Below are 25,446 nucleotides of genomic sequence, written 5' to 3'. Positions count from 1 at the left end.
AGGTGTTCACAGCCAGCCACTGAGTGCCAGGCCTCCTGAGGACTACGTGCTGTTGTAAAGACAAGAACGCTGAGCAATGGGAGACAGAACTGAGGCCTAAGTACTAATTCCGATTAGGGTGAGGGTGAGGGGGTGGAGGGCTCATTTTCTTTAATCTTAAAGGCAGTGTGTTTTGGTGGAAATTGTGTGGGTGCCTGAGTTACAGCAACCTAGAATTCAAATTCTGGCTTGCCAGGTATCAGCTTTGTGGTCGCGGGTGAGTTATGTGACCTCTTGAAACCTCAGTTTCCTTATATATAATTGTCACCTAGCTCCCAGGGTTGTGGCTACTGAAAGAGATAAGCTTAGACCAGGCCTGGGATGTCCACAGCACACGACAGATGCTCAGTAAAGTCTACCTGCTTTTTCACTGTTCACTGAGTCCTCGACTCTAGGACACATGGCAGGTGACCTGGCACTATAAAACGAAGGAAGGAACTAACTAGAGGACCGGACTGCAGATCTAATCATCAGGATTTCTATCAGTTTATCCCACTATGGCTCCTTTCCAGGACATACCAGATAGAGCTGGAGCTCTGATCTCAAGCTCTCCAGAAGGAAACTGAAGAGGAAGAGATTTTCTAAGCACCTGTTCTGTGCCCAATGCTTCCCAGTGAGAAGACTTGATTATGATACTCAGTAAACCTCTTTCCATCCAGAGCACTAACTTCACTGGGCAATGCCACACTTATCTCTGTGCACTTCAGAGTGGGTGACTTCAAAGCCACGGTGATTGTGACGAAGACAGGAGCGGGGCCTCTGGAGTATCTGGCTTGGGAGCTGAGATACTGGGAGCAGGACGACCGTGTAAACACTAGATCTAATGAACATAGGGGCAAACGGATGCGAGAGTAGGTGACTATTCTGAGGTCCATGACGGCAGTCAGCTTCACCATACAGGAACCCCTCATGGAACCATTCACCTCCTGCTTGAATACTCCTGGGGCAGAGGCCTCACTACTCTGAGAGGACGTCCTTTCCTTTGAAAATCAGCTCGGATGGTCTCAAATCTTTTTTCTTCTATCGAGCCCAGATTTGTCCTCTCTTGTTATAAGACTCGTGCCTTTTTCTTAATCATAGGACAGCCTAGAAAATAAGTGGAGGCAACTAATCCCTAGCATCCCTCAACCTTTACTTCCCCAGCGTCTGTAAAAGCACCCCCTCATCTTCACAGAAAATGCTTTTGCATCACCTCGTGAGTTGCACAAAAGCCCCGAGATGTTGGTAGGGGATGGTTGTCATTTCCACTGTTCAGATCAGGAAAATGAGTCTCAAAAAGTCGAAGTGATTGACAAAGATCACACTCAAAGAGAGGAAAGAATCTCAGGGGGTTGATCATGTCTCTCAATTTCTGAATCCGTATTTCATCAAAAGGAAATTAATGTCAAGTCCCACTTATCAATTTGACAACCTGTGTCCTTATTTTTACCGCTATGCCAAACTTTAAGAATCTCTCTTTTGAAGGCCAAGAAAAGTTCTGCTACAATCCATTGACTGGTTATTACCGGTAATTAGAAAGTCTTTTATGCCTAATGCAACTATATAAAAGGCTTTTAAACTGGGCAATTATAAGGTGAAGGATAAAGGATCTTTTTTGGCCACAAGAACATTATACACGGGGAGGGAGACGGGGGAAAAAAGGTGCTGAGTATTCCTCACGTAAAAATGACATGAGTCATGCTGAGTTAGGTCTGTGTCATTGAAACAGTTGACCCTCACAGTAAGTCTCAAGCAAGTCCAGTGTCATGGGGCATGAGCAGGTCTGAAGTATGTATGTCGGCAGACTGTGACCGCACCCATCTGCCTGGGTCCCGCTGTGACCTGGAATCCGGTCCAAATGCAGAAGGCACGAAGTGCTGAACAGTGAATGTAGGAATGGGCTGCTCAGCAGACACCTTTCTCCTCATCAGGAGTGTGCATTTCTGACAGTCCCAAGAGGCCAGGATGTTTGTCTAAAGACCACGACCAGCATTATCAGCTGGCAGAAAGGAAGCCTGCCTGTACTCCCCTCACCCCCTTGAGATGGAATGGATGATAAATTCATCAGCTCTCAGGGCTGTAAGTAAAGGCAGCACGGACTCACATGCCAGAAGGACCTCAATGACCAGCCGAGAAGGGGCTTCCATTTCACTTTTGCCTGCTCAAATCCTGTTCATCCTTCAAAGCTTTGCCCAAGTCACACCCTCTCTTCTGAAACCTCCCTATCTCTCTAGTCACCTAGCATTTCCTGTCAGGAAGCATTTATGCCATTGGATTTCAGAGACCCTGACATAAAAGTAAACCCATGTAGTTAAGACACAGGAAAGATTAGCCCCTGTGCAAAGCTTCCAACTGCCTTGACCAGGACGAGATGAAATATATATTTCCAGGAGTGGGATTAATCCTTACCTTGACACAGAGTTCCTAAGAAAGAGGGGAGGAGAGCATAGCATGACCCGAAGAACGAATCTGCCAGAAGAAGGGGACGCTACAGGTCCATATTAAAATAAGCAAACAAAAGCATCTTAATGTGTTATTTGAGAAAGCAGAACAAGAAAAGGGCCAGTACCGCTGAGCATCCTAAGGTTATGGGGCAATGGAGCTGGGAACTAGAGCTGGGATAAGCCAACTTGAGGGAGCAAAGTACCAAGATGGAATCGGCTTGCTGTCTGCACGTGGAGCCCAAGTAATCAAAACAAAACAAACTTTGCTCCCATAAGTTGATACACTGAGGTGGGTAAGACCAGTAAGAAATACAAAGATTCCCCCTTCTGCTGCCCAATAATCAAATTTGCCTCTTCCTGAGGATATCTCTGACTACAGAGGAGAGATGACGAGCCAGTGGCAGGCTCTGGGACAGAGGCTCTAGGGCTGAGATGGAGGGATCTCGTGGGCTCCAAGGCTACAGACATTTACACGTGCATGTGTGGTTTCTTCCTGGGCAAAGAGCTACCATTAAACCGTGAAAGAGATCAGAAATCCCAACAAGAGTTATTTGAGAGGCAGTGATGATTAAAAGTGGATTGCTGTCTTCAAGGAGCTCACAGAAAAGCAGGGGAAACAGAGGATAGTAACAGCTCACAGCTAGCGCACCAAGCCCTGGTCTCATCCACACACCTCAGCTCACTTAGTGCTCGCGCAAAACTACGGCAGGTGCTATCAGTAACCCCAAAGCCAAGGTTTTATGGAACTCAAAGTCCAACGGCTCATGTGGATACATCAAGAAAGATTACCCATTGCGATCATTGCAAAGAGAAGCACAGAGGTATCCCAGAGGGGCTGATTACTCCGGGGTAAGGCAGGCCTCCTGGAGGAGGTGTGTAAGCATCTAGAATACTTGGCAGTCCCCAGCTCAGTGAGAACTGTTTGCTGGCATATTGCTTGTAACAGCAATAAATGGAAATGTTCTCATTTAACTTAATCCTTATCGCCTGTTAAAGGTTTTACATAAACATCTCCTTTAATCCTCCAAACAAAGCTACAAGGCAGCCATTACTTTCCTTTTCAGATGGCAACACTGAGGCTCAGAGATGCAAAAAGCTGCTCAAGGGCCCTTAGTAAGTGGCCGGGATCACACTGCACCTAGATCTGACTCTGGGGACCAGGTGGCCATTCTTTTTGGGCTGTTTGGCAGATTTCCCCAACGACGGCCCCAAGCTGAGTCCCTCACCAGGGCTCTGTGCAGCCCTGGACCCAAGGAAGAAGAAACCAGGTGGTACCCAGAGCAACAGGCCGCCGGGCAGTTTCCCTTCTTGTGGGAAACTCGTGGAGGCCCCCAAATCCCCTGGAAGCTGCTAGACCTGCGTGGTTTTGGTCGTGTTTGGTCTGTTTCTCCTTCTGGGAAAGGAGCAGGTGGGGAGGGAGCAAACAGCGACCTCACAGCAGGGATTTTGAGACCGCAGAGCTATCCCAGGGCATGTGCACTGGTCAGAGAGGCGGGTCCACAGGGCAAGTCCGGGGGACAGCAAGATCCAGAACGGGAGGGACGTGGGGTACTTAAAGCACCCCTGGGACGTTTAGACAAGTGGGATCCACATTGCAAAACAGACACTACTTTCTCCTCAAAACCATCTTGCAAGTTAGGTTCCATAGCCCCTTCAGCAGAGGAGAACACTGGGACTCAGCGGGCAGGGTGACTCGTCAGAAGCCCCACAGGCAGCAGCAGCAGCGGCAGCCGTCTGCCTCTCCACTGCAGCCTGCGCTGTCAGCCGCTGCCTCCCTGAGGCTTCTGGAAATGTTGAAATGGCTCATGGAAAAGCCATCACCCCCATCAGATGCTTCTAGGACTGTGGGAATGGGGGTTGGGAGCCACTGCAGGCCATTCAGGCAGCCCAGATATTTTCCAAGCAAAACCTTAGGATGTTTACTTAATGACTATCTTAGAGTCAGAAAGACAGGGAATTCCCCTTAAAAGAAAGTACCAGGGATTTTCATAAATTCCTTCCACAGGGTAAGGTCGTTCATATATTTATTAAATATTCCTAGAGCAGCTGTGTTGTTTGGCTTCCAGGAACCAGGCCCTGGGCTTGCTTCTGGTAATACACGGACCTCGGGAAGCTGCTGGAAGTAATGGGAGAATTCTGACACTGTGTGTAAGTGCTGTTAACAGAGGAATGACAGGGAACGGGGCCACAAAGGGAGCCGTGATCTGCTGACACTGTTTGGGGCAGGAGTCCAGAAAATCTCCCTGAGGGCAGAGCCTGAAGCCCAGCTGGATGAGGGGAGGGCTGCAGAGTGGGGGAGGGCGCGACTCCTCCAGGAAAGTGTGGGGTCAGCAGAGCTGGACCAGGAGGAGGGAGCCCAGAGATGCAGGCTGAGCTGGGACCCCAGTGCTGCGGACAACAGGCTAAGGAGCTTGGATCTTTTTTTCACAGCTGTTAAGCACGGGCTAATAAATTCATAGAAACTGGGCAGGCAGCAGACGCGGTGTGCGTCCTCACGCATCTAAAGCTGTTAGGGGCAAGTGAGGGAATTTAGCTACAAATTGAATTGTAGGGAGCTGTGTGATGGGAGCTGACCAGACTGGGACACGAAGAGCAGACCAGGGTGGCGGTGACAAGCAGCTTGATTAGACGCAAAGGCCTCAGGGAGAAAAACTGCTTTTCCTGGGCGCCTCCACACTGCACGTTCTCTATCGGGTTTCCACACTCGGGTTTGTGAAAAGGAGCCTGTACTCGGATAGGTTTTTTCATTAAAACTAACATGCACTGGGTTTTGAAAGCATATTTAGGAAGGGTATGGTGGTTTCAAGATACTGTAGAGTGTGACAGAGAAAGGGACATTGATCACCAGGAAAAAGGGGGGTGGGGGCGGGGGGTTAGTCTGGACCAGAGACTCCAACCTGGAGAATCGGGCAGCTCAGGTTGGGAAGGCACAAGAGCTCCTCTCCCACTTCCTCATTCCACATGAGAATTCCCCCCACCCGGGTCTTTCTGACGGGTGCTCTTCCAGGCTCTTCTTGTGCAGCTCTGGTGATGGGGAGCTCACTCTCCTAGGTGCTGGCTGTTCCACCCTGAACAGCTCTGCCTGTCAGGAAGGTCCCCCTCACTCTGAGCTGGAACTGGTTTCCTTGCACTGCCACCACTGGTCCACTGGTCTCAGTCCCATGAGCCGGCTGACACAGACAGCATAGTCCTCTCGTGCACAGCGGCCCTTTGGACTCCCACAGATTCATGGTTTCTTTCCTCCAGGTCTTTCAGCTGTTCCTCATGGGATGGCGTTTCAAATCCCCTTATCAATCTAATGTTGCAATCTGCAGGTGTGTCTTTATGTCTCTTACAGTGTAGGGTCCAGAACTGATAATAATTTTCTGGATAAGAGTCACTTAGCCTCACAACTGCTCTGTTAGGGCCAGAGCTGGGATTCTTGAGGGTCTGCGTGATTTCAAAGCCTGTGATTTTTCCACCCGTTGTGGAGCTGAATGAAATCACTATTGACTAAATACCCTAGTTCTTTTTACACAGGGGTGGCAAAGTCACACGTCCCCAGCTCAAGAGCCTTCACTGGCTCCCCCGTGCTGCCTGAATTATGTATGGAGTGTGCCTTCTGAGTGCCAACTGGAAGTCCTAAACATGGGTTTGGGCCTAGCAGTGGTTTGGGGCAGTCCCACAGAACTGGGGATTTTCCTTTGTGTCTCAGTTTCCAAGAGTCCCACCAGCAGATGTGGTCTAGACTCAGTGGACCCCGTGGGTTCTCTGCAAGCCCGCTACACGCAGCCTTTCCCACAGTGCTCTACACGTTGCCCAAACCCTCAAGACTCCAAAAGACCTGGCCAGCCCTTCTCCTATGGTCCCTCTGAAGCTTCTCCACCACTTTCAAATTAGATGGGCAGCTCTCTTCCCAGAACCAAGGCACTACTGCCTGTTCGAGCAGGCAGAATACAGTCTCTGGCTGAAGACTTTCACCACGGAACACCTGAACCTTGGGTCCATTGGACACACTGGTTTGCACGATTCAATTCACTCCACTCAAGGGGCCAGACCTTGGTCCAGATTGGGCCCTCTTCCTCAGTCCCCTGCAAAGCCATATGAGTTGCGACACTTATCCAGAAGAGCATTTCCCTTTCTTAGGTTGGAGACACAGGCTCAGTATGTACGCAGGTCACGGGGACCTGGCAGAAGGGAGGATACTTACACTTACTGGTTGACTTTTTGGCACATCATAAACACCTTCCTTCTTTTGGCTGGTGGGAACCTAGGGAAAAATCAAATGCAACACGGTCAGCATTGGTACTGCACTTTCTAAGAACGAAGAAACCAGACTTCAACTCGAAGCCGGCTAAGTGTGTACGAGAACAGCTCCTGAGGTCCAAGGGGCCCAGAGTGCAGGGGCTGCTGATTAGTGAAGGCCTCGGGCCAGGCTCCTTCCCTCAGGAATAGCGCACGAGGAGAGGGTGTGTGACCCAGTCAACAACTGTTTGCAGGCTGTCCCTGCCATTGGCTCCTTACAGATTCACAGCACAGGAAGCTGCAGAGACCTCAGAGATCACGTGGTGCAAAAAGTCACCCTCATTTCACCAAAGACAGAAATGAGGCCCAGAGAGGAGCTCTGAGTTGTCCAAAGTGATTACAATAGTTTGCAGCTGAGCTGAAGCCGCTCCTTACTAAGACAGACCCGGGCTCTTGAAAATATAGCAAATATCAAGGTGTTAGAACAAAGTACAGCTTCTGTTGGGATCACATACAGGCTATGTGATAATTACCAAAGGCTTTTTCAAGAGAAAGGCCCATAAATGGCACAAAAAGCGTGAGACTAGAATCCAGAAAATCCTGATTGTTTTTAACACATATCTGTACCTTCTCCCTTCCCTCTCTTCTCTGACTCAACCAGCTGTCTTACTGGGCCCTGAGCAGGTCGCTCAGCATCTCTGACCTTCATGATTATCAAATGAGTGCTGTTGGCTCTGCTTCTCGCTCAGACTGTTGTGAGGATCAAATGAGAAAATAGATAGTAAATAAAAATTATTAGGAACCGCAATACAGTAAAATGTTAACACGATAGCTTTTGTCATTGACACATTATATAAATAGGTCTATGAACATATTTTATAACACCAACAACATTAGGTATGTTGAATACTTTTCTCATGAGTCAATTACTGGCTTTGCATGGGAACATTCCAGATCAAAAGCAGTCATTAGTTGCTCTTTCCCAGCAGCTACCACAGCTCAGCTCACCTCCATTGGAGGGAGGAGTCAGCAGTGGTTTTATAACTGTCTGATAACCTTCCTTTCCATCACACCGGGAGCTCCCTAAAGCAGGCACAGTGCCGAACACCAGCAGGCACTCAGCAAACGTCTGTTGGGTGAATGTGCCACAGAGGAACGTGTGGAATAGTGAAAGAAAAGTATCTTTCAGCTTGGACCAGCTGACCATCCCGTTCTTCTCAGAGAAGGAAGGAGTTGAGCTTATTCCTTGAGTCCCTTTGTCATTTTCACTCTCATTAGCTTAACTTAAAGTCCTTACAATAACCCTAAAATGTTGGTATTATAGTCTCCACTTTAAATAGTAGAAAATGAGGCTCAGAGATGTAAGGGAAATTTGCCCAAAGTTTCAAAACACGTAAGTAATCAAACCCACCTCTTTCGGGTTACCAAACAAGACATTTATTACTAACAGTGTGTGCTAACGTGGACGGGGCACTTTCTATGTGGCAGGCCCTCTTACATATGTGTTGACATACATTCTCACGTAACCCTCAGGACAAGTCAGTCAGGTGAGGATGACGACTGTCCCCATGTTGCAGAGGAGGAAGATGACGCCTGGAGAGGGCCCTGCAGTCAGGGGCAGGGGCCGGGGCCAGGTGGCTGAGCAGGGCAGTGTGCCTCTTCACCACTACACTATAGAGACAGCTGCGTCTCACCCCATTCCCACTGTCCCTATAGCTGTTTTGGTTGCTTCTTTTCTCTTTGACACCACATCCTCCACTCCTGGAAGTGTGTGCACATTCTTGGAGAAAACTGGCCCAGCAGCAAGCACGCACGTGCAGAAGATGCACACTTTCAGAGCTGCTCTTGCAAACCTCAGTGTGCAGGGGGCCATTGAAGAATGTAATTTCTTTGCTCCTGATAACTGGGCTCCATCTAAAAGGAACCCTCTGAGAATGCCTACAGAGTCCTTGTTAACGAGGGCCAATAAATAACCAGCCCTCACTTTTATTTTTACTAGCTTACCCTTTCCTGAGCACAACGAGCAGAATTTCTGTTCCCCGTAATTCACTGCTCACCGTGGGCCCTTAGCAAGTTGAACTGCTGCTGACTGTCAATTGTCCTTGCAAACGGAGAAGAAGCAGGGGGACGGACAGACCCAAACTTGCATAATTGAAAACGCTTTTCTGCTTGGCTCTCCCATGGGCGAGATATCAATCTGCCTGTTTGTGCTTTAAGATTTATCTCAGCCAGGACATCTTCTTGGGAGCTTTGCCTGACTCTCTAGGCCTAGTTCGAACCTTCCTCTGTACTCTTGTAACCTCTGGTGCATCCTTTCATTAAAAAGTAAAAGTTACTAAGTACATCTTACGTGGCCTGCACTGTGCTTTGCCTGGAACAATGATGGGGACAAGACGGATATGGCCCCTGGCTGAACAGAGCTCCTTGTCTTGTTGGGGAGATGGAAAGTAACCAGGCCACCAAAGTAAGGCATCAATGTGTGTTGTCTTCTATGGGCACTGTCAACCACACTGCAGCTGCCCATCACTCCTCTGTGTCCCTACTGCTCTGCAAGCTTGCTACAGGCAGGCCGATATCTTCTCATCCTTGTTCCTCCATCTGTAAACACTGGTTAAACATGAAACATCTAAGCATCAAACCTTTACCACGTGTGTGCTGAGGCAGAACACGGGCACACGTGCTACAGGACCAAGACCAGAGCGAGCCTTGGTCCTGGCTCTCAGCTCTGCCCGCCTGGTCCTTTCAGTGTGTAGACCATGTCAGGAACACGACGTAGAGTGATAACAGTTCTGGACCAAAAGGAAACGGGAGAGCTCGTTCCTAATCCTGGCTCTGCCACATGCTGTGTGACCTCAGAGAGGTCACTTTGTTCTCTGAACTTCAGGCTCCTCATCTGGTTGTTGTGAGCATCCAAGGGGTTGCCTATAAACCCTTTGAGGGTGGGATGTGCTGTGGTCACTACTACAAGACCATGTGCCCAGCACATGCGAGGTGCTCCATACATCATTACCTTTTGAACGAACAAGTTAACAGATGTGAAACTACTGTGAAAACTATACATTGAGTACTGTACATACAGAAGACACTTCCAGCTCAGCAACATATTAGTAGTGTGGAGAGGCAGTTTAAGGGTTGGGTGACACAGGATTAGAGACTTATTATTTTAAAATAACGGTACTTGACACATCGTAGGTGATTAAAAACGATTTTCGAGTGAATGAACTTGGAGAACGACTGCGTGGAAAGCTGCTCTCTCTTACACAGGACGCTTGTTAAGCTTCTAGGGAGCTCCGGCCATGGGCCCAGCGCTTCAGCTGGAGGGGCCCGAGTGTCTTATGTTTAAAACAAGTCATTGCAGCCGTCTTGTTACCCCACTGAGTCCTTGGAAGGGTCACAATTAAGTGAGGTGCAAAAACACTTTGTATGTGGGATTCTGTGTTGTTTTAATAAGATGAGGCTAACGTTCTCTGAGACATACAAAGAGAAAGACAATTGTTATTATGAATCCAGTTTGGAAAACGAGACTGCTGATCCTTGAAGCGGCACTCCGCATACTCAGTTGTCTCCCCTCCCTTACGCTGGATTAAAACAGCAAAGTCGGGCGAGGCTGCAGCTTTCTGCTGGGCTTCTGACAAGACGGGGGAGCAGTCGCTTTCTACCCCACTCACTCCATCACCTAAGACATCCTGAACAGCATCTGATATTGATGATATGAGGAGGTAACATGAACTAACATTGACATAGAACCTACTCCGTATCAAGTGCCGTCCTCTCGCCTCACATCTTCACGTCACTTCCAGAAGCAGGTAACAGAGTATCCCTATGTTAGAGCCCAGGAAATTGAGATACAGAAGTTACGTCCTTCACCCAAGGACACAAAACAGTTAAAGGATTAGGCCCTACATCTGTTTGCCTCATTCCAGAAAACAGGGGATGGAATAAAATCTGAAACCATCGTGGGCCAAGCTGAAGCATAAGAAACACGGCAATCTACTGAGGAGGAGCAGCTATGGAACACTTGCGGGCCCTTAAAAAAAATGAGGCTCCTAATAGCAGCTCCTTCAAAGCCCAGTCTTATCTTTAGGCCCCAGAGCTCACCTCTTGTTAAGCAAATTGAGGCCCAGCTGACCAGCAATGCAGAGAGAAGGACCAGAGGCCTCTCCCACAGAGGGTGATCAAATATTCAACCTCGTAAATAGTGCCTCCTGTTAACAGGACTGTGAAACAAGTTGATTTTTAGATAGTGACTTGAACCGTACACAGAATCTAATTGTGAAACTCAGTATCAGGGAATCCTCAGCTGGAAAGAGCCCCAGGATTTATGTATTTATTTACAGAGGTTAGAGAGGCCTGGGTGTGAGTGGGGGCTCGAACTCTGGCCAGCTGTGACCCGGGGCAAGGTCTTGGATCTCTGTGGGGTTTCCTCTTCTGTGAGGTGGGAACAGCAGGTCAAGCCGCACAGGGTTGTTGTGAGATATAGTAAGATACTGCCTGTAAATCCATTCACAGAGCCGGCCCACACTCAGCCCTCAATAAATGTTACCAAAAGCACGCACACACACGCATACACACGCATGCACACACCGTTTCTAAGAGCCTTGTGCCCTGAAAAGCAAGCCAACATGCTTCTCTGAAGAATCATAGCCTTTGACGAAGCACTCGTTGCAAGGAATAGAAAACGGCCTTGCCTGAGAGACTCTCCAGTCATATTTGCTCATTTTACAGATGGGTAAACTGAGGCCCTGAGAAGGAAAGGAACTTGACAGGGTGCTTGATGGCTGAGTGGGCACTGGTACTAAGATCCTATGGACTCAGCGTGTGACCCAGGATGAAGCCTCTCCTTTACATTCTCTGGCCAACGTGTGAGTCAGGGAGAAATTAGACCCCTATTTTATCATTGGGGAAACTGAGGCTCAGAGAGGGCAAGTGCCTTGCCCACTACCACTCAGCCAAACGCAGTTGGTGACAGAGCCAGAACTAGGACGCAGTTCTCCACTTGCCTCAACCAGTTCTTCCCAGGACACGGGGATGTCCCACCAGCAGTCCCCAAGCACAATGGGAGCCTGACAACCAGAGCTCAGCCTGAATTCAGGAGCCTCCTATGACGAACAGCCTATTTGTGTTTTAAAAGGTGTTCTGTCTTTACAGGATGACTGGTTAGTGGTTCCTTTGGCCTCATATTCAGACACTGCAAGGTTGTACTTTAAAGTCTGACACTGAGGACAAATTTGCAACTTTTCTGTTTAAAGACCGAAACTTTGTAAGCGATGATTTTTAAGCAAAGCCTCAAAGCACAACCTCGCACTTGAATCCACTCCAGATGGATCCAGTGGATAGAAATACTTAGATGGTTAATCCACAGGGCCGGTTTGAACCGAGTTGCTGGTAGAGCTAACGCTACACTTTGGTCATTTAGAATTCTGTGCGTTTGATGGAAATTGAAAATCTGCTTTACTTTCATTACACAAATAAGGCATGCCCAAGGCAGGGTAACAGACCCCACGACAAAGTAGATTAAGAAAACTAAAATCACTTACAAATACATTAAATGTTTTCCTTCTTCCACAATGTTTATATTCAAATGAGGACTAAAATTCTAATTAGTGAAAAATCGGAGGTCGTCATATTTGTTTGATGTGTTGCTATGCTGCAATTCCTCAGGCTCTTTGATGGAAAGGCAGAGGCAGAAGCGTGAGTTCTGCCTTAACACACTTGCCCAGGTTTGGTCTCAGCTCTGAATGGTGGTGCAGCCCTGTGGAAGCTGCTCTATTTCTCTGAGGCTCAGTTTCCCCTTGTAATGGTGGGACCTAAATAGCTACTTTATCACATATTTGTGAGAATTACATGAGTTAAAGTGTGTTCATGGATCTTCCCATAAGCAGACATTTAAGAATATTGATTTACCTTCCCTCCAGAAGGGGTAAAACCTTTAGCTATACTTTCTTTATTCCATTAATATTCCCAATGTTGTCTTCAAATAGCATTTTTGAATCTGTACTTCATTTTCAGTAGTGCGGTTTGCTTCTTAAAGAAATTGGATGAATAAAGTCTTTGCCTGTACTATATTATGGACAACAACCCTCCAATGGATTACTTTAGTGAACTGGAATGTTTGACTTTTGAATCAACTGAAAACAGTTAAGATCGATGAAACATTAAAACACGGTACCCAACTGGCCATTAACCATTTCCACAATAAGTCATGGAAACTTTTGGTAAATTGCAGGAGGACTAGGAGCCAGTCACGCACGGGTGCTTAAACAAGCCTGGAGAGAGGGCCGTGGAGCTGGTGAGGAGAGCGCCCTGGCTCCTCAGACTCTTCATGCATTTATGGGCAGCGGTGCAAGGGTGGGAGAGGGAAGCGATCTTATACCTGATAAATGTTTTCTTCCGCTTCCGGGTCACGGATTGGCTCGTGTCCAGCCTCAAACACAATGTACTATTACGGAGCAGCCAGAGAGGAAAATTCAGAAGGGAAAAGAAAGAGGAAAAAAAGCATTTGGAATTCAAGATACAAATCACAGTGAGCATTAAAGAAACAGACACCAGAGAAAATACCTTAAAGAGACAACTGAGTTCCTGAAATACCACGCATGCCTTCACATTCTTGTCTTTTCTAAGGAAAACTGCAAAGGTCTGACCATCAGTCCCTTAGGGATGATTGCCTGGGGCCCCACAGATCTTTCTGGAGAGACCACCTCTTCCTTCAGTGGAATTTATCTCCGCAAAGTCTGCACGTGATGGCTCTGCTGAGTGGGAATGACGTCTTGTGGGAATGCCTGGATCCCAGCTTTGTCAGCTTTGGGTTAGAGGGCCACTCCCTTCACCTCCAAAGGCTCAAGGTCTTAAGCCAACTCTGAAGTGCTCAGAAGCCCCAAACTCCCTCATCCCACAAATATCACCTTATTTTACATTCTCAGTTTTAAATAGTGAAAATCAAATTTTATAGTGCCTATTTCAGACTCTAAAGTCCTGGGTCATTTCAAAGAGGGCAAGAGTCTTCATCTGGCTGAGCTCATATTATCACAAATCCTTGCCCTCAGCATTCTAGAGCAAGCGAATGTCGTTAAGTGCATCTGGGACTTTTGTTTGCATATATGCTAGATACTTCTTCCACTTCAGGTTTTCCATATTATATCACTTTTTAAAAATCCATGTTATTTTACTTTCATCACTGTGGTACCAGCCGTGTGAAAACATGCATTTACATATAACGCATCTGTGACACACACACATAGAAGCCATGTGTGTCCCAGTTAGAAATATAAGTTTTAGGTTTGCTTTTATGTCCAACAAGTCAAATTTGTGGCTTCTTTCTCTCCTTGGGAATAAGCACAGGACAGGAGAGGCCCTCTCTTCCCTCTTTTCTCCGTCTGTTTGAACAGAGCACGTATTGAACTCAAGAGACATCACCTCTCTACTCTCACCTAGGCTGCAACCTAGAGGAGAGCCCAGAGAAAGCTGCAGGCTGCAAGGTCTCCAGGATGGCCCTTTCCCTCCTCACAACAGGTCCTAGGACAAGAGCCGGCAATCAGAGGGGCAGCCCGGCTGCTGGCAGCCAGCGAGGACTCCCCTCACAGCCTTTCTAAAGCTTATAAACTGTCCTTCGGGTTCGCATTTGAATGTTGTCAAAATGTCAGTCCCCATCTCTGCTTCTTAACTCAGGGAGGCCACCTCATTATTCACAGTCTCTCTAACGAACTCAGAATATTCAAGAGACTCTTGAAAACCTTCAGCTCTGGGATCAAACTTTTAGATTGTGGAGGGTGCTGAGGCGGGGCAAGAAGGGAGAAGCGAATCTCCAAATCCCATGTTATTGATGCCAGCCAAACTTCTGTTAGTCTTTATGGGAATTCGCTCCCAGAGGGGCTGGGAGCCCTCCCCATCAGAAATAACCTTGGTCGCTCTCCAAGCTCTGCAGTCAGCGGATTCTTCAGGTCTCTGGCAGAATCTCTCTACCACAGGCCTGGCCATTCCTGACCCTAAACCCCGACTGGTTTCAGAAATTACCTGGTATACAGGATCTTCCACATCCTCTTCCAAAATTGTCTACAGCAGAATGAGGGAAGGGAGGGTAAAAAGCAGAGGATAGAAAAGGAAGAGATGTGAGACTATATTCAGAAATTAAGGACAGTACAGAAACCAGCTCTGGGCAGCATAGGCTGGTGGGTCGTTAAGGTAGAAAACACAGAGAAAAAATCAAATCCCTTGCGGCTCCCCACCCCCATCGTTAACAATAGCAAGGCAGCTGCATTTCTTCAGTCCTCCTGCCCTGAAATCCTCCTCCGGATTCGAGATCCCACTTTCTCTGAGGCGTCTGGCATTTCAGAGAATGAGGGAGCCTCTCTAGCGCCTGCCTCGGTGCCTGTGATTTACACGGGAACCTTCGGTCTTTGTTCATTTCCACTTGGCAGCAGGAGGAGAAGCCCTGACTGTCAGTTTCCACCTGTTTACTCTAAGCCCCACTCGTCTCCGGAACCAGGATAAAGTCACGGGTATACCTGATACACAGCTTGTTCGCACTGCTTATCCTTTTGTGCCTTTTTTTCCAATTCTTCTCTTTGCTTCAATTCATAAATAAGTTGAAAGAGATCTCTCAAGTCCAGAATAACAGGTTCAGCCTGGAGTAAAAGGTGGTAAAGCACATTAATGAGAGAACGGCCCTGAGCCGCAGCCACCAAGTTCCGTTTTGCCTGCTACAACCAGCGGTCCTTGCTTTTTCTACTAAACTGAAAGCATTCCATCTTTAATTAATTCTACCTTGTTTATGTTGGTTTAGCAAATTGCATCTAGGCTAAAGTTCATTTCTTCAACTAATTATATTTGCAAATTCATAATAATCATAAGCATAAAAAGCATTACTTTTATTTATTAGTAATTTCGAATACAATAAAATTAGGGTAGGCCTTATGCAAAATAGCTATTTATTTTCTCTTATTTTCTTTTTAAATGAGGCTATGAACACAAGGAAACTTATTTGTATACCGTGCCTCCATCCAGCTTAATCAGAGAGGAAAATAATTAGTCATTAAGAAATATCCATTAGAAAAACCAACAACTAGATGGGCATGAGCACGTTTCCTCACTCCGAGGCTGTCTATCTTTTCTAGATGGGAACCTGAGAGTTAGCACCGCTCAGCCAGACATCAGAGTGGGCCTTCAAAGACCAGCAGAGTGGCTGTGCTGTCCCCTGAGCTTACAAGGAAGGCGCCCTCCTTGGGTGGGATACTCACCGCCTGGGCTGTTTTTATGGCCACAAATCTGTGATTCCCTTCCTTCCCACAAACGTATCCAAAGGCCCGGTGATCTGTGATGTCCTTTGCAATGTAGGAAATTTCGTGAACAGCATGATGATGCTGAAGGGCCTATCGGAGAAAAAAGGAAGACATATTTCAAGGGACTTTCCCTTCGAGCTGTTGATCAATAAGAGATGTGTTTCAGCTACGTGTGAAGAGGCTCCAAGGGCTTTGGAAAAGCTGTTTGGTCCAGATGGGAGGAGGAGAGCTATGCCTGCCCTTGAGAAATGGAGGCATCCCGCCCTGGTCTTAATGCTGTGACCAGAGAGACGAACAGGACCGTTCACATGTTGAACGAGCATCTGTGCGGTGGCTTCCGTGAGCTTGCTGGAGCCAGCCAGTCTAACTCAGGGTGTGGGCTCTGAGATGTCTTTCTTCAAGACACAGCCCAGTCTAAGTTCTGGCCTGACACTTAACACACTGACACACGCAGAGCAGCTGCTTGCCACAGTGGAAGATGTCCACTGCACGACTACACGGGGCGCCATTCACATCACAGACCCAGACGTTTACATGGTTACAACACCTTTCTGACAGATGGTGATAGGGTGTCTTGAGGAACGAACACGTTTCTCTATCTTGTCCAAAGTCACTGCTTGGGCTAGAGGTGGGGTCCCCCGTAGCTCTGAGGCTTTCCACAGGTTGGTTCCTCTGTCTTGTCTGTCTGTTCCTTCTTTTATGTACTTACCCGAATCCTATTCCTCTTGCAAAGGCCATTTGAAACAGCACCACCTCTGTGAAACTGTCCCTGAAAAAGGCTGGCCTTCCCTCTCCCTGCAGAAGTAATTCCTCCCTCTTCCGTGTTTCCATAGCACGTTAGTCTCCGGTGATAACGAAACTCCTGATGGAGTCCTCGCACACAGCTCCCTGGGCCCCTGCTCCCAGAGACCTGCCTTCTCTGCCATGTTTGCCCTATTCCTGGTCGGCCTTCCCCACCAGGCTCTGTCTTCCTCGTCTCTATCATCCCGGCACCTTGCACTGTGCCTGGCCGATAACTGATCATCTAAAGTAAATTGGGATAGCTGATCAGCAATTTGAAAATCTTTTGAAACTGAGCTTCCTGCTTTTATTGTCTAAGCTGCAACAAATAATATTCACCATCCTTTTGGTGATGTTGATTTTTATGGCCATTTTCCTATATTAAACCTACTTAAAGCAATCCTCACTCAACAGTCTTCTGTAAAGGCTTATGTATGCGTCTGGGTGTTATACGACATGTTTAAAGTCCTTATAAAGGGCCTTTTCATTATACTGGGTGTTAAGAGGCTTGAATTCTAGTCACTATGTGAACCCAAGGCACTCACTGTACCTCTCTGGACCTCAGTTTATTGCTCTATCAAATGAGAAGTGTGTGCCAGATCCATGGCTCTTAACCCAAAGCCCTGGGTCTACTGGGGTCATTAAAGGTAATAAAAAGAGGTCCTAAGCAATTTTCAATATTTCAAAAAGCTAAACAGACAGTTATAATTATTGCTGATAAGACTACACATTTCATTGTGCATGCAAATAAAAACACCAATTTACTGGAATTGTATCAGGTTACTGTTGTCCTCTTTAGCTAATCTTTGAGCAGATTCTCTTTGGCAATTAGTTATGGCTTCAAAGAATCCAAAGAGGACAGTGAATGATTATACATGCATTTTTTTTGGTGGAAAAAATCTTCCTCGTTACTGAGTCCATGGAGTGAGAATGTAACACAAGGGGAACTTTGTTATGAAAATGTTGGGAACCACTAGAGTCGATGTTCTCTAAGGTCTTGTTCCATCTCCCCAGATCCTTTAGGCATTAGGACCTTGAACCACACAGCCAGCATTTTGGAACAGTGGGCATCTGGCTCTCACGATGGTCATCATAGTAGTTCTGGACCATTCGTCCTGGCCTTCCATAATGTCCATTCCCAGCCCATTGCCATCTTTCCAGGCTTCTGAGCTTAGGAATCACTTCTGCAGTAGAATTTGCTGATACACCTTAACCTTCTAGAGTCTGATATTCATTAACCTCTTTGACTACTCTTGGGAGCTCTCCCTTCAGCTTCATGCTCTGTCCAGGTTGCCTGCTGCCTACTGTACATCATACTTGAGGGGTGGTGTCACTGCCCAGTCACCTCAGCCCCTCAAGTGGTCATAAGGGTAATTGTTTAATTTTAGTGTATTTCAACACAAATAAAGTTGGCGAAGAAGGAAGCGTTGTTAGTAAAATAATCAGGATCCATTTATTCTCGTTTTATTAAGAGGACATACTTAGCTAGCAGAGGAAAGCTGCTCGAAGAACGGTAGCTTTTTTATGGTGCTAATGAAGTAAAATTGATGAGATTTACACTCACACAACATGGGGGTATTGATTTATAGGCTTCTGTGAGCTCGAATGGTAGGCAGCAGGAGAAAGTGGGAGACAAACATGTTCTCCTTCTCTGCCTTTGCTGAAAGTATTTCTCTCTCTGGATAATGTGCAGAACGTTATCCTCGTCTCCTACTAAATCAAAGTTTGACGACAGTGCCTTATTGATTGCCAAGCGGGATATTGCTCTGAAATTAAACTGCGATTAGAAGTCCTCCTGGTGGAATTAGATTTGGAGATGACTGTGCAGTGGTCAAATATCACTTCCTATGCACACAGCAGATGGAGACGTTTTAATTTATCTGGGACTCCTCATTAAGTGTTTTAAAATCAAAACATTTTTAATGCCTGATGATACCTAATAATATACTTGCCTCACCAAGTATAACTGTGTGTGCGCGTGAAGTGCTTAAAGATATTTGTACCATTATCTTTGCCCACAGTTAATTTGATGACATGTTAAAAAGGATTACTGTGAAAGTGGCTCATTCATTTGGAAACTAAGAGTCAGTGAGGGAATATGTCTCCACTTTCTCCACCCCTAACCACGCATACAAAACACAGATACTTGGAAATACAAAGACATCACAATCCTGCTAATGCCACAGTTGTATCACCACGTTCATCTCAGCAACTCAGAGGATCTGGCAAATACTTGTTCACTGAGCCTCAAAACTGCTCCATGTCTTAAGCAGATTTTATCAGCACAATCAAAGACAATTGGAGCCAGAGGAACCTTATACATCACACAGGTCAACTCTGAGTTTATTCATGAAAGGACAGAGGGTCAGAGAGCGTTTTGGCAGAACTAGTCCTAAACCAGGCCTCATTCTCCCTCGTCAGGGTGACAAAGCTTTCAAAAGAGGAAATAATATTGTGTCGAATCAAGGTCACCTTCCCTTAGACTCCTGGCTCCCTAGTCAACAACAGATCCATGATCCCCCGACAAGCTGGCAAGAGGAAGGCAAGAGAAGGGGAGAGCTGGGTAACAAGGTAGAGCTGAGGCTGTCCTGTCAGGTATCTGAGGTCAGAGAGGGTCGTGAATCAGAAGGTTTGGGGTAAAGACCAGCTATAAGGATCTCAAAGGAAAGGTCAAGACAGCATGATCTGGAAGTGTGTTCTCAGGAGCCTGGCCATCTGTGGTTTCTGTTAAGCAGCCAAGGCTAGAAAGGCGAAGTGGGGTCCAGGGCCACAGGAGACAAAGACTGCTCATTCTAGGAGTGTTTCTGTGGGGGAATTCTGGGAGCATCATGGGTTGTTCTGGAGGCAGCAGAAAATACTGGGCTGGAGAGGGAGGGAGAAGGTGGAGGAAAGGCAGATTCTGGTTGCCCTTCTACATTTCCTTCGGAAAATAGTTTTTGTCTTGGAAAACTAGTCTAGATATTAAAGTACTGCCAAAAAATAAAAGCAGGTATTTTAAAGATAGAGTTTTTAAGACACCCTGCTTCTCTTCCACAGCTTCATGTATTCCTCCCATTCTGAACCCTGTTCTTTACGGTGTGGATGAAAGTTGTCACCGAAGAATTCCAGGAACAATCCAGAGGTCAGCCTCGTCCATCCAGTCCGCCCTTCCTCCCAGAGGTGAACTTCAGGTAAGTGAGGCTGCAGATAATCTAAAGAGCTCATCACTCCTGCTTTGGGTTCTGGACTTTCCCACCTCTGGGCCACTGCTCACATTGTTTTCCCCACCGATTGCCCTCTTCGTCCCTGACCCAAGCTTCATTGACTCCACAGAACCAGCCATGTCTGGTCTCCTCAGTCTTATCCCAGCTCCTAATACCGTTCCTTTTGAACAGTAAGTGCTAAATAATGTTCAATGAATTCAAGAAGGAAGGAAGAACTAAGCCATCTGAAGACATACACGTACAAGGTAGTTGCTCAAGAAATGCTCAATGAATGATTGAGTCAGATTGATTCACGACATTTCACATAGGATTCATTCTGTGAACAGAGGGTTTCTTATCTGACATCATTAAATCCTTTTTTTTTCCGTAGCATTTCCATAAGCCATTTACCAATGTTTCAATGAAGTATCAAATTGTTTGGAGGGTTATTATCTGACAGAATAAATTACAGAGAAGACTTAATTTGTAGCATGGCTCAATACAGCCAATTAAATACAGCATGGATGAGAAAGTCACCTACTCAGACTTTACCATTAGCTTTTTTTAAAGAATAAATTCTACCCTATTTAGTCTTCATATTATTATTATGTGTGCATGTGTATGTGTGTGTGTGTGTGTGTGTGTGTGTGTGAGAGTGAGTGCTTCCCCGAGGCAATGCTATTCACAGGAAAACTACCCGCCAGGATTCAAGTGAGTTAACAAAAAAACGAAACAAGACAAAACAAAAAAGCAGATAGACACAGAATAAAAATAGATACATGAAAAATACACTACTTCACACTACAGGCAATTACAGTAGTTAAAACCTCACAAGACAAAGGAAGGCCCAGGCTCATTATAAAGGCCTTTCTGTTTTCTAACATATTTTTGGATGCATTTGCTGCATTGCAGTGCCAGTGAGGCTGGGTGGCAACCTCTGCAACAGCCCCCAGGCCCCTCATTGTCAAATGCTAAATGGAGCAGGTCAGAGCGAATTCTTCCCTGAGTTCCCATCCTGAAATCTTCTAGAAGGTTTTACTCAAGGATAAGACCAAAGTTCCAAACATCCTAGTCTCTAGCTGAAGAGGCTGTGTGACAACAGAGAAAGGAATGTGGACTCTGGAGCCAGAGAGAAGACAATTCAAATTTAAGCTCTCTTATTTAGACGTAGCTTTGGGCACGTCACTCCAACTTTCTGAGCCTCATTTTCTCTTTTTGTATAATACAGAGAATGATACAGAAGCCAAAAGGCTGTTGGAAATGTTAAATTGATTCATATAAAACATACCAGATATAAATGAGATGCCATTTTCCCCACCAGAGTGAAAAAAAAAGGTAACACCCAGAGTTGATAAAAGTGTGGGGAAACAGACACATTCCTGGGCTCCTGGTTTCCTGTGTGTACAACAAGGATAATAACAGGACCTCCTCCGTGGTCCTGTTAGGAAGATGAGCGAGTTAGTGCCTGAAAGGGCTTGGAACAGGCCAGGGCGCACAGTCAGGGCTGTGGGAGTGTTGGCCATTGTGGCCATTTTTGTTATTTGTGGGAGTGTGATTTGGTGCAACTTTTCTGGAGGGCAGATTGGCTGTACGTTTCAAAGCCTTAATGACATGCATGAACTTTGACCCCATGATTCTTCTTGTAGGGACTCAATTGTCTGTAAATAATGTCAGATGTGGGCAAAGACTCAGATACAAGATATTCCCTGCAGTGCTGCTAGAATAGTGAAAAATTAGAAATGCCTGAAGTGCTGGGCGGTAACCGATTGGTTGAAGAAACTGCATTTTGCTATAAGATGAAATAATATGCAGTAACTGAAAATTATCTTGGGAGCGTATGTGTTTTTTGCTGTGGAAATATATTCACAGCATCTTGCTGAATGAAAAAAGCATATTACAAAATAGTATGTTTAATATGATCCTGCTTTTGAAAAAAAGGATGCATATCCATATATATGTGTCTAAAAAGTCTGGAAGCACATGCAACAAAATCTTAACAAGAGTTCTCTCTTGAGTGGTGGAATTACCAGTGATTTTTAAAAGCCTGACTTTTGCTTATTTATAGGAATTTTTTAAAAATTATACTAATTCATACTGATTACCTCAAGTACTAAATATTAAATAAATATTAAAATACTAAGTATTAAAATAAAGAAAAAACATAAGACGCTTTTTTCTCTCATATTTGAATTTAGTGAATTTAGTGTAGGCACCATCACTGATCCCTTTTTACAACCATCTTTGAGCCCACTCAGCCTCTTGCATTCTCACCCCCATAACCAAGACGTGTCAATGTCACATTCCAAATATCTTTCACTTTGTCCATTTCTCTCCATCTACACCACCAGACTGAGGTCACAGCCATCATTTCCAGCCTGGATAAGTGCAATGGCCTCAGTCCCTACACGTCCACTTTTGTTGGCCTCTGCTCTAATAGTCACACCACGGTGAGAAGGGATTGAGAGAAAATCTGGCAAATTTGATCACGGCTATCTAGTACTTACAACACATCAAAGGCTTCCCATTGCTCTTAAGATGAAGACCAAAATCTCTGCCAGGGCCTCCGTCCACCTCCCCAGGGTCTCTCACCATGGCCCCCTTGTTTCCCACCACCCTGGGTCATTATTCCGTCCTCAAACGCGCCACACTCCCCTCTCAGGTTTTTGCACGTGCTGTTCCATCTGCCTAGAAAGCTCAACTCCTCCTCTTCAGACCTCAGCACAGATGTCTGTTCTCTTCAAAAGCTTCCCTGACTTTCCAATAGAGACCTGGTTCCCATAACACAAGTCCTCTTAGCTGCCTGGAGTTGTCCATGTGGGGAATTGTTCGGTTTGTCATTATGCATGTGGGTACATATACACAATAGTCAGCCCCAGGATGCAGCAACAATATCTCTTTTCTCACCTTCTTATCCTGAGCATCAAGTACAGTGTTTGACCTAGAGTAAGGATTCGGTGCACACATATTTCTATTGTAGTAAAATACACATAACATAAATTGATAACTTTAACCATATTTAAATGTACAGTTTTGTGGCATTAAGTACATTCACAGTGTTCTGCAACCGTCACCACCATCCATCTCCAGAACTTTATCATCTTCCCAAACTGACAGCCTGTACCATTAAACACCAACTCCCCATTCCCCCTCCCCGAGCCCCTAGCAACCGCATTCTACTTTCTGTCTCTCTGAGTTTGTCAGTACATATTTTAAATGAATAATTTGAATGAATAAATCTGTCAGCAGGATCCTAAGTCCAAGTCTCTCCCCAAACCCCCCGTCCACCCCCGGCTCTCCCATTGCCTCCGTCTCTAAGCCCCCATGTCCTCAGCCGTGAAAACGAGCAGGTCAGACTCAGTCAACATTCATGTCCTCTTTTGCTCTAGACACTTTTCAATCCTTTTTTAAATTTTATAGCAAAACAATAGCTACGAAATCCCAGCTTCTTCTTAGTAGCTCTCAAAACCTATGTTATCCACACAGCTCTGAAAAGATGTGAGTGAAGTCCTTGCCTCAAATAGGGAGAGGAACTAGTTAACTCATGGAGAGCACCCTAGACCTATGATTTGGGCTTATATTTGTCTAAGAGGAAAAGTGGAGCCAGGCGTGCTTAATCAATTAGCAATCACCAAAATGACAAGGAAGCAGAGTTCTGCTCAGAAGTAAAAACCACCTTAAGCAGGAAACTGGCTTCCACGTGAAGCACTAGTTTCCTAACACCGGAGTTCAACCACAATTCCACGTCCCATGACCAAGGACGTGGCTACAGCATCGTCACACTTGGCAGTAGGTCGGACTAGCTGTCCTCTCTCATTCATTCCCAAAAGCCCTTCCGGACTAGACCCTGGAAATACTGAGATGAGTAAGATGCAGTCTGGGCTCTCAAAAGTCAGCAATGTGCATGAGCATGTGCGTGCGTGCATGCGTGTGTAAGAAAGGGGCTCCGTTTCGGCTACTTACTCAGAGTATTTTGTATATTGTGTTGTCCTGTCCCCATTTCCAAAAGGCATGTGGTATGATGGAAGGATCTGAATCTCAGCTTTGTGGCCATGGGCAAGTCACCTTATCTCACTGAGCCTCAGTTTCTTCATCCGTAAAATGGGAATGATCCCTTCCTCACAGGGATGTGAGGAAGGTCACTGGAAGCGTCTGGCAGTCTATTTGGAAGACAGGAGGCTTTTAATACTTTGGATCTTTTCCCAGGCAACTGAGTTTAAGATTCTTGCTCTAATGACTACGTTACACAGTGTTCAATCACCAAGCACGGTTCCCTCGGGGAGGCCTTCTTTAGAGCCTACAGGATAATAGTCTTGGAGTGGCCAACAGATGGTGAGAGAGAGTCCACTGGGAAGTCAAGTCACCAGGAAAGAAAGAGGAGCTGAGAGTTAGGGTTTCAAACTTCGTGATGTCATCTAACAGCCTGGATCTCACCACCCTGGGGAATTTAACCCTGTACTGTTCAGTTATGTAAATCAGTGAATTCTTTTGTTGCTTAAGTCTATTTAAGGGAGCTTTGTATTACTCACAACCAAGAGATTTCTGAACAACATAGTGACCATCATTATCCCTATCTTAGACAGGAGGAAACAGGCTCAGAAAGCAGCGACCTGCCCAAGAAACATCAGGCTGACGTAGTCTTTAGCAAGTCTCAGGGACACTTGAGTCTATGCCTGGTTTATTGTTAGTAGTAATTAATATTGGAATTGCAATTTTGAATTTGCTCCGGGTATATATTAGGATACAATAGATACATTGTTATTAGAAAGCAAGATTTTCAGTGAAAGAAAAATGCGATATAAATATAAAAGTTACGAAATAACCCAATAATTTTAAATTTGAATTGGAAATATCAATATGAACTCACGATTTAAAAACTACATTCCTAGCACCGTTCACAGAAAAAAAGGCCTAGAAGCAGTGAGCTCACCCTATGGAGCTATTTATTATCTAGCTTTCTACTTATCTATTGATCGCTTTACCCATCTAGAGAGAAAGAGAGTCAGAGAAAGCAAATATGGCAAAAGGTGAAATTTTCTGTTTGTTTTAACATTTTCATGGGAATATGTTACAGAAAAAAATTAAATCCTGGCATGCTCTTTTCTCTACCTCCCACTCCCTCTTCCTCTTCCGAGAACAGGAGAAACCAAGGCACTGAACACTTCAATGACTTAACTGAGAGTAGGCGGCGGACAATAAAGGCCTTTACCAAGTCCACCTCAGGCAGCCATTGGTCCAAAACATAAGAGGGTCTTTCAATGTGCTCAGAAGTTAGAGTGAGAGTTGCCAGTCTTCTTTGTTCATCTTGCACGCCCACGGCCAGCATAAATAAACCGCAGCCTGTACCTTTCTATTTTCAACAACAGCATTTTTAAGAGTTCAGATTGAATAAATATGGGAACGATTTATACTTCTGAAACTCTAGGGAAAAAATATCCCAAGCTTGGAAGATTCTCCAAATATGCATAATGATTCAGATTTTATTTTTATTATATTAAAAAAAAAAACCCAGTACTATTCAGAGAG

General features: G+C 45.7%; 1 protein-coding gene across 34 annotated transcripts in view; it reads right to left on the bottom strand.

The window, feature by feature from the left end:
* The window catches only part of DAB1 (DAB adaptor protein 1), a 1,085,079-nt gene that overhangs the window by 49,804 nt on the left and 1,009,829 nt on the right, over nt 1–25,446 (bottom strand). For 14 of the 34 annotated variants that reach the window (NM_001242550.2, XM_070245401.1, XM_070245360.1 and 11 more), the window contains 5 exon segments: nt 6,652–6,711; nt 13,060–13,125; nt 14,697–14,735; nt 15,188–15,307; nt 15,920–16,051. In NM_001242550.2, the coding sequence (NP_001229479.1) occupies nt 6,652–6,711; nt 13,060–13,125; nt 14,697–14,735; nt 15,188–15,307; nt 15,920–16,051 (417 nt within the window). 34 annotated transcript variants of the gene reach the window in all.

The sequence above is a fragment of the Equus caballus genome, chromosome 2 (genome assembly GCF_041296265.1).
Source record: "Equus caballus isolate H_3958 breed thoroughbred chromosome 2, TB-T2T, whole genome shotgun sequence".
In the NCBI taxonomy this organism is placed as follows: Eukaryota; Metazoa; Chordata; class Mammalia; order Perissodactyla; family Equidae; genus Equus; species Equus caballus.
Note: the sequence above shows the minus strand (reverse complement) of the source record. Positions and strands in the feature narration are given on the sequence as shown.